Source organism: Ictidomys tridecemlineatus, chromosome 6 (assembly GCF_052094955.1).
Source record: "Ictidomys tridecemlineatus isolate mIctTri1 chromosome 6, mIctTri1.hap1, whole genome shotgun sequence".
In the NCBI taxonomy this organism is placed as follows: Eukaryota; Metazoa; Chordata; class Mammalia; order Rodentia; family Sciuridae; genus Ictidomys; species Ictidomys tridecemlineatus.
The window spans coordinates 182197657-182207118 of record NC_135482.1 but is presented as its reverse complement, the minus strand read 5'-3'; the positions used below and the strand labels follow the sequence as shown (position 1 = coordinate 182207118).

Here is a 9462-nt window from a genome sequence, read left to right as displayed (position 1 = left end):
TGATTCAACTTACCTTTTTCTTCTTAAGTCTTTCAACATTTAAATACTGCTGAGGAAAATCCCTAACACAGCCTTAGTGCCCACCCCCCGCAATGAACTTTCCTTAATTCATTTACTAAAGCTGAATGAATTAAACCCTCAAGTAGTTATGGGACATGTATTAGTTTTCCCTTCCCTTCTGATTCTTATAATATTAATATAGACACTTCCATTGAAGTGTCACACGTTCATTGAAGGTAATTATGTATGTTCTTTACCTCAGATGTGATTTTAGGTGTTGACTGTAAACCAATGAACCATACATGCCCAAATCCTTACTCTCAAGTTTACAAAATAATTGTAGCAGGGGAAGGGACTCCTTCCATTATTAAAACTGAACATGCCAATTCTAGTTTGGATAAATGCTCTGGTTCTCTATTTCTTGAGAAATGATGATACCACAATTACATTAGGGAAAATAATCAAAAGGCTTGATCTGACACTTGTACACAAAGAGTACAAGGAGGAAAAGGTTAAATCGGTTATCTGGGGCAGGATTTCTAGGCTAGGAACAAGTATGGAACCTAGGAAATGCGAAGATTCCTGAGGGGTAAAAGGGAGGTCACTGAAAGATAGAAGCCTTGAATTGTATGTGTAGGACTAGGGATTGAACCCAGGGCCTCATGCATTCAAGGTAAGCCCCCCAGCTGAGCTATATCCAGAGACCCAGGGAAGTTTTCAATTTTTAAAAAGACGCTATGTAATTCAGAACAGGATCAGGGCATACAAAGTATAAATGATCAGATGAAACTACACCTAAACTGAGGTACAGGTTCAATTCTTTTGAGTAACAGGGAAGTGATTTTAGACAATTCAAAAATGTGTTCCTGAAGGTTGATTCTGTATCCCCTGGCTTAATTACTGTTTAAATGTTGTGAAAAATGTATACGACCCTAAATTAAGGCCTCTGGGTCTTATGATATATCCAATAAGATTTAATTACTGAACACTTAAGGAAGATACTCATGTTTTTGTTCTTCACTGTAGTACCTTACACATTTATGATTGTTTGATCACCTAGAAATTGCTGCTTCCGTGAACCATGTCAATTTGTTTTAAACAGTGTAGACCCATTATAATCAGCATGTCTACTTATCAGATAAATTAGGGGTAAAATACGTTGGTCTCTAGAAGAGACTTCAATGTATCACTAGGATATAAACAACCTAGTCAAAACAAACACGACTGGATTAATAAAATCCTGACTGGCTAGATTTTAAGTGCTCAGTATAGTTCTCAGTCTTTCATATATTTTTACTTATTAGAAACCTAAGTATCCAAATTAAAAAAAAATTAAGCATGACTTGATAATTTATCAGATTAAGCAAACAAAAAAAGGACAAGTTTTGAGTGTCTGAATATCAGATTTGTATCCTTCAAATAATTTCCTACCTATAAAAATTAGGATATAAAAACAGATTTCATAGAAAATGAGAGTGAAACCAAACAACTTTGGTACTTGGCCCCACCTTCCCAATTGAGAAGCATAAACTTCTGGATCATTTGTAGTAACAAAAAGAAAGTAGCCACCAGGAAAAAAAAGCTACAATAAATCATTTTTATTTCAGTGTTTATTTTGAACAACTTCTTAACAAGCAGTTAAAAATATTTTAAACATGAAATGCACTAAAACCTAAATATGACCAAACTAAATACATAATTAGGTATGCACCTCTGTATTCAGCTTATTAGATGTAGAAAACTTTGTCAACAATTTTTTTTAATGGTCTTAAAATTCATGGGGATACATGCATGTTCTTAATGATCCTTTAAAAGTTCAGAAATATATACTGATTTTAATTTACCAAAACAGAAAATTACATTAATTCAGGCTTCAAGAAGAAAGTGAACTAAAACATCCTTAAGCCAAAGAATAGTCTGCAAAGAGTCAATGGGGCATGATGCTTGCTTCTCATCATTTTCAAATACCCCAAACTGGACTTGCATGCTGAGCTCTCCTTATCTTTATTGCTCAGCTGATAGGCTCTCAATTCTTTTTGACAATCTACATGATTATCAATTACTAACAACAGTATTTCATTAAACATGCAATAAACTTTTAAAGTGATAGTGAATTTTTCTCCAGGCAGTTGCAGGTTGCATTGTCAGGAATCAGCATGTTGGGCTCTTCAAACTATGATTAAGGGAAACCCAAAGTCTGGTTTGCTGTGCTTAGACAAGTTTGCCTGTAAAAATGAAGATCTCAAAAAAGTTTTCAGTAAAATCACCAATACTTTTGCAAGTAGTGTTAAGCATAACACGAAGAAAGTCCTCTTTTCCTAAAGTTTTAAGGCTTGAAGCAACACCAACTCCAAATTACAACTTGATTAAAGCACTGTGGGAGGAATGTCAAAACAGTTTCATCCAGATCACTTATTGACTCATCTGTACCTCAAGATGGTTAATGTCAAATTAATGTCAATGTTTACATATTTACATTTTTGTTGGTATGTATGTCATCATCCCTAAGGAAAAAAATCAAAGAGAATCAAAAACAAAACTTGCCATTCTAAAACCAGAAACAAATCAAAACAATTCCCACTAAAACCAACATAACTTCAGCTTACTGCCAACCCCACAAAACATACTTATTAACTTTTTTACTGGAATTAAAATCTCAGTTCAAGTCCAAATAAGTTCTGTAACATAGGTTTAAAACCCAGGGATAGAGGTAACCATTTAGTGACTATTACAAATTTTGACATATTTAAAGCACATTTAAGAAACCACCATGCAGGCTTAATATCACTGGTAGGATATTTAAAAGCTTTGAACAAGACATTTTGATACATGTATACACTTTTTTTTCCACTTATAACCAGATAGTACCATTTTGCAGAGTACCATTAAGATAGGTTAACCTTATGGAACTTTTTAAAACAGTTTAAAGCCAATGCTTTTCATTAAATAACCAAAACAAAACAATTTTTAGGTTTCCTTCAATTCAAAAGATTTGGGTAAAGAATAATTAGATTTCTACTTCATTCTATCACTGTACAATTCTGATTATTTTCTTTTCTTGAAAGTTTACCACGTAATTCCAGAACTGTGCAACTCTTACCTTTCTACTCGAAGACTAAGCTTCTTAAAATTTCTAAAGAGATACATTAGAGGTGAAAACGTCCATTAAGATTTCACCCAATGTATTTTAAAAGACATTCTCTAAAATTTATCAGGTGAGTTAAGTGCTAAAGTTATGGAAATTTACTTCATGTTACTAAGCAACTTTCATTCAAAATACATTGATATTTTGCAAAATGAAAGCATCCAAGTTTCCCTGGATCCCTGCTTGAGTTCAGTTTGGTCCTTTCCAATGTAACAGGTCAAGATACCCATGTTTTGTGTTAGCACCAGGGTTGAACCCAATGGTGCTCAACCACTCAGCCACATCCAATATTTTTACACATAAAAATAACAGACTAGAGATGAAACAAAAGAAATGCAGAAATGTCATGTTAAATTGCATTTCTTAGTTTCTACACCAGAGACAGAAATGACAGCAACCTGGAATCAACTCCCCTTTGAACTCATGCTTATTAAATGGGGGGCAAACATACATGTTAACTAGACTTGGATAAAAAAACTTCAGATTTTCACCTCACCACATTCTTGGCTTTAGAAATGCATGTACACAAACAGGTTACTTGTCACTCTTTTAGTACCAGTCTTTCTTTTATTCTGACTTTTTAAAGTTTTTAGATGGCAAAAACAGCATCCTGGGTCACTTACAGGACGTACATCATAAACAAAGAATTGAGTGCATACCAGCTAACTGCTGTACATCAAGAATTCATGTATTATGAGGCCTTAATCCTGAGTATCAAGCTTAATAAGACACATGGATTTAAACAGACTTGACATTTTTATCCATTTAAATACATGAATAAATACATGAATATATAACTTAATAACTTTTTGTCATGCATTTACAATGAATTTTTTGTACAATCGCAATCATATCGGATCACTTGATAGTCCAAGTGTTAACTCCACAAAGTGTCAACATTTATACTGCTAAGTTGAACATGAGACCAAAGAAGTGAACTGTTTAGTACCAAAGACAGCACTTGATTTCAAGATACAAAGTTAAACATTTTACACTAACAAAAAGGAACAAATTTGAAGTTACAAAGTCTCTTTTTAAATACTTTGTGTCTTTTTAAAACATTTTACAATGGAAATTGGAATCTTCAGTAATATTTAATTTTCAAAATCTTCTGGTCACAATCCCCACCAAACTCAACAGGCCGGGACAAGTGCAATACCATACAGAAACACAGCATTGCAACCGATCCCAACCTGTGTAGAAAGGGGTTTGATTTTCCCTTACTTTTCTACAGACTTTTCACTACCACAGTCAGTTTTGCATGGATTTGCACAGCAGAATATCACACAGCTGGATGCAAACCTGCAAAACTAACCATAGAACAGTGTTCAGTAACAGGACAGTTTGACTGGGCGACAGGCCGAAGCTGGAGTTCTACAGCTTGCAGTACTTTAAGTGCTCATAATGCAGTAGATAACTAAACACTACCTGCACTATAAGCACTTTAGTGCTACAGAAGCTGTCACATCAGAAACACCAGGCAGATTCTACATCGACACAATAAAAGTACACAAATTAGTAAAAATCACTTGAAGGAAATAGCAGGCCACCATCAGTTTTGCATAGATTTGCACAACTACATTCTTCTTGTAGTGCAACTATGCAAAACTAACAGAGGACTGCAAACAATAACTATTAAACCCCTATATACTTGCTTGACTTGAATTATTGGATGAAAACATAACTTCTTATGCCAGAAGGAGCACTTAGGGCAGTAGATGCTAATCTACTTCACTATCTGCACTAGATGCACCTTAGAACAAAAAGCACTCAACATCAGCAGGCCCTGCGCTTTAAAGCCCACCTTGGCTCCCCGAGGCAGCTGTCACCATAATGCTACAAGTGCCTTCACTGCAGTAGATGCACATATCACTACCTGCACTGTAAGCACTTTGACATTATTCTGACTGGTCACAATCTTCAGTTTTACAAGGTGATGTTCTCTTTAGTCCTGCTAAATTTGAAACAAATAATTAGATAAACACCTCAAACTAAGAGCTATGAAACATAAAATTCAGCTTAACCTCTAAAAAAAAAAAAAAAAAATCAGTTCATCTAAAAACGAGTTCCACTTACACAGACATGCCTTAGAAGTAGAAAACTATTTACAGAAGGCATAAACTAACCACTACTTCAAAAACCATAACAGAGTGGTAGTGGCTATTCCTTGTTGGCCTTTCCCAAATACATACTACATACTTAAAAATAAAATTCATACAGCACACAAGTAAGACTTAATATCAGCAAGGCATTTTGACTCATGAGTACCTTTTAGAGGAAATCTTCACATCCAAGTGGCAAAACATTTCTTCTTCTGGCTTCCAATTAGCAAATACTTGATAAAATGATTAATGAAATTACTTTCAGACTTCATTTCAAGTGTAGAACTTATTTGTACAAGTTAAATGTACTCTTTAAAATCTTAAATTTGCCATCCCAGATTAGGTCTTCCTTACTCTACAACTTACAAGAAATCCTAAGATTACATTTTGTAATCTGTATTCATTTCCAAAGATGTTAAGGGTATTACACTGCACTTAAAAATTAGCTGACCGAAACTTAGTTAATTTTCTAAAAGAGGTAAATAGGACAAAGTCCAAAACACTGATTTCATGCTTTAAAAGCCCAATCCTATTGTATTTACTCGACTCCAAATTTTTCGAGTAAAGAGAAATTTAAGTTAAAGAAGAAAATTAAAACATACTCACCTATTCCAGTAAACTTCCTTCGCAGCAAAATATCCTTAGAAAAGCTTTTGGTGCGGTTAGGTCCACGTGTATGACTGGGGTGGGGGTGGGGGAAAACAGGGAAAAGAGAGAAACATTTGCTCAAAATTACCATCATTCTCATAATCCATATTTGCTCTTTTCCAACCCCACTAATGCCAATTAATTCCACCCACTTACAAAATCAAGTATAATTGAGCTAAGCAATGTTAACAAGATTTAAAAGACCAAAGATGTATGGGTAAAAAATGTGTAAGATTATTAAGTTGAAAAACCCCTACGTATCAAATTCATGCCTTAATTAATAAGCTCCTGAAATACTTCAGTATGATCAGCAGCAATCATTAACTCTACTGTACAGCTCCAATGAGAGGAAAAAAGCAGCCAAGAGACTATTCTTCACTACCCCTCCCCCAATCAAGACCTCGTGGCTGCAAGCCGGGATAAAGAGTTGTTTCCCCCAACTGCTGTGGTCCTGATGGCATGTTGCTAATTTTTGTTCTTTTGAAGATATCGCAGCAATGAGCTCGCCTTCTCCAGTTCTTTTCCACCTTTGCTTGGCTTAAGAACAGATAACCGGCATGATCACCAGAGACGGCAAAGTGCCCGCCACGCTCATGGAGCCCGGGCCGGCAGCACATGTCGCACAAGGGGGCGCGCGGCCCTGCGATTCCCCGCGCGTCCGCCAGGGGGCGGTAGGTCAGAGACGGGCCGCGCCGGACGCGGCAACCCCCCCACCCCGTTTCCCGGCGGCAGCCGCGCGGCGACCGGCGTCGCGGAGGCCCGAGTGCGGAGGGGACGCGGGCGCGCCGCCCCTCCTTTGTGTCCCCCGACCCCCCCGAGCCCGGCCCAGAGGGGCGGGGGCTCCGCGGTGGCGGTGCCCGTTGCACGCGGCCCGAGGCCTAAGCCGCGAACAATCGGCGGCGGCGCGCAGTCGCCGCCATGTCCCCCGCCCTCACCCCCGCGCAGCCCGCCCCGCAGGAACATGGCGGCAGAGACGCCGCTCCCGCCGAGCCGGGGCGGCCCTCCCGCTCCGCGCTCCCAAGGAGCGGGCGGGCGCAAGCGGCTCCTTGCCACGACCGAGGCGGGCTCTGGCCTCCTACGAGGGCCATGTCCAGGGAACTTGCGAGCCCGACCCCCGGGCTGCCCACGAGGGTTAACAAAGCCCACGCGGAGTGGGGGTGGCGCCCAGGCCGCGCCGCCCGGAGCTCCTGCGCCCCTCCGCCCACCCTCGCGCGCACAAAGTTTGGGGGACCGTAGGCTCCCGCCCACGCCACGCCGCCCGCCGGCGCGCAGGTACCTCGTGGGCGCGCCCCCTCCCGGCCCGCGGCCTGCCCCATGTGCTGCTGCCTCCGCCGCTTTGTTCTGGAGGCGCTTTAACTCTCGCCCCCGGGAGAAACTTTGCCTGCCCGGGACCCTGCGCGCCGCGCGCACTATGAGCCCAGACAGGGGCGCGGGCCTCGCGCGTCCCCTCCCCGAGGGGCCATTGTGTGCGCCGCGCGCCCACCCGCCCTCCGGGATCGGCCCAAGAAGGGTCCGCGCGGGTCCCGGGCGCGGCCGCCGTCCCCTCCCACCCCGCCTTCCCCGCCCTGCCCCTCCGCCAGCCCGCGTGCGAGTGAGGGGCAGCGAGTCCGGCTGCTACACGCCGGGCGGCCAACGGCCCGAGACCCGCCCGCCTGCCGCCGCCACGCTGCCCCGGGCCAGTCTGCCCCGGGCCACTGCGCCCCACCCGCCGGACCCGGGCCGCACACAACAGGTTTCACTCAGGCGGCGGAGGGGCGGGCACACTCACCGGGAGAAGTAGCCGCCACCATCTTCGCCTGGCCCGCCGCGGGCTCTCACTCCCGCCTCCCCACCCGCCTCCGCTTTACTACGACCCGAGGCCCCAGGCCGGGGGTGCGGCCGGCCGGCCGACCCGCCCCGCGGAGGGGGCTTCGCAGAGGGGCGCGAGCTGCGGCGGCGCGGCGGGGGTCGTCCCCACCCCCTCGGCCTCGTTCGAGGGCGCGAAGTGGCGCGAAGGCGCGGGTCGGGCGGCGGCGGCGGCACCTCGAAGGACCATGTGGGTGAATGAAGGGCGGCGGCTCCCGCCTCAACGTAAATACGGACAAGCCCCACTCCCTCATTAGCATAAAAAACAAAGTACTTCCGACCTCCCCGCCCGCCCGCCAATCACCGCAGGCCCCGCCCACGGCGGCTCGTTCTTGGCGGCCGGGAGAGCGGGAGCTGAGAGCCGCTTGCGGCGCCGCGCAACCTTCCCCGGGCCGCGCTCCCCCGTGGCCCGCCCACCGCCGCCCGCCGTGCGGAACGCCTCGCCGGGACACCTCGTGCCACGCCTCCGGCACGCCCTCCGTTAACATGCTGTGCGCGCGTGCAGACCCCCGCGCGCCGCACACCCTCCTGGAAGCGCACATTGCTTGGGGCTTTCCGAGAGCAGTGCACTTCCCCGGACGGGGCTCGACGGGACGCGATGAAATTAAGGTTTCTTACTTTCTTGCCCCTAATGGGGCTCGGTGGTAATTAGCGGCCTGCTTCGAGCCACCGTGAATCAGAGATAAATAAAATCCAGTGACTTACTCGCACATCGAAAGAGGATTACTCAGTGCAAAGATCATTCTAGACCAGAAATAAACACATTAAACCAGAGTCTGTTACGAATACACAAATCGTTGAAGTCTGTTTCCTTAACCTGGCCATGTGTAAACCAAAACGCAGGACTGAGCAGAGGTTTCACAGCTGCAGTACCTGATCCTCCCATGCCCGCCTGCGTTTAGTGAGAAGTCTCCAGGAGAAAGAGCATAGCTCAGAAAGAACCTCATCAACAACCACAAAACTGAGAAAAGGAGCCCACTCAGGAGCACCTCTTTTTACACATTGTGGTTCAGGAAATTCCAAAATTCTCAGAAATGTAATTGTAAAAAGAAGTGAGGATTCATAACATTACAAATACAGTAATTTAAAACTGGTTTAAAATAATTCAGTAAGTGGTCGTTGGAAAGCACATATCACTATTTTGTGTTTTCATAGAAAGTAACTGTAAAAACACCTTTTACCCAGAGATGTCTGTAATATCCAAATGTCAAGATTTTTGACACTGAGTTAATATTGCCATTTACTACCTTTATTTTATCATGCCTCACTTAAATTCAGTTGTCAAACTAGTGATCATATAAAAATGGATTAGAGTCTTGGTTTTGCTACTCTTTTATATTAAGAATCTATTCTAGACATTTCCTGCTTTGTAACTCTAAGTAGATGGCCAAATCTGAAATTTTACAGTATTTAAAATATCTCTTTGTAATATAAAAATTTATGAATCTTTCAAAGGGGAAAACTGATTTCTAATTTTATTAAAATTCTCATTTACATTACTTTTAGCCAGCATTGACTAGTATGCAAATTTTTCTTTAAAACTTTATCTTCCGCTTTAAATTACAGTGGTTGGGGTACGAGGGTGATGAAAGTGTTCACCATGTTCTCAGAATCATGGGAAATCCCACCTATAAACAAGTTTCTTAGCAGGACAGAGTTATTTATCTCATAGTTTCCTTCCAATTAAAATCAACACTGAAATACTCCCAGTTTTAAAAAGCT

At 43.1% G+C, this 9462-nt stretch overlaps 1 protein-coding gene across 2 annotated transcripts; it reads right to left on the bottom strand.

The window, feature by feature from the left end:
• Nucleotides 1-1583: 1583 nt before the first annotated feature.
• Nucleotides 1584-8416, bottom strand: LOC120888503 (uncharacterized). 2 transcript variants are annotated; one of them, XM_078016199.1, is made up of 4 exons: nt 7664-8416; nt 5854-5927; nt 5414-5480; nt 1584-2504 (listed from the first exon to the last, which is right to left on the bottom strand). In XM_078016199.1, the coding sequence occupies exon 1, from the start codon at nt 8280-8282 to the stop codon at nt 7710-7712; it is 573 nt and encodes a 190-aa protein (XP_077872325.1). In that variant the 5' UTR covers nt 8283-8416; the 3' UTR covers nt 1584-2504; nt 5414-5480; nt 5854-5927; nt 7664-7709. The 2 variants fall into 2 exon arrangements, with proteins under 2 accessions (XP_077872325.1, XP_077872326.1); XM_078016200.1 differs by lacking the exon at nt 5414-5480.
• Nucleotides 8417-9462: the final 1046 nt, after the last annotated feature.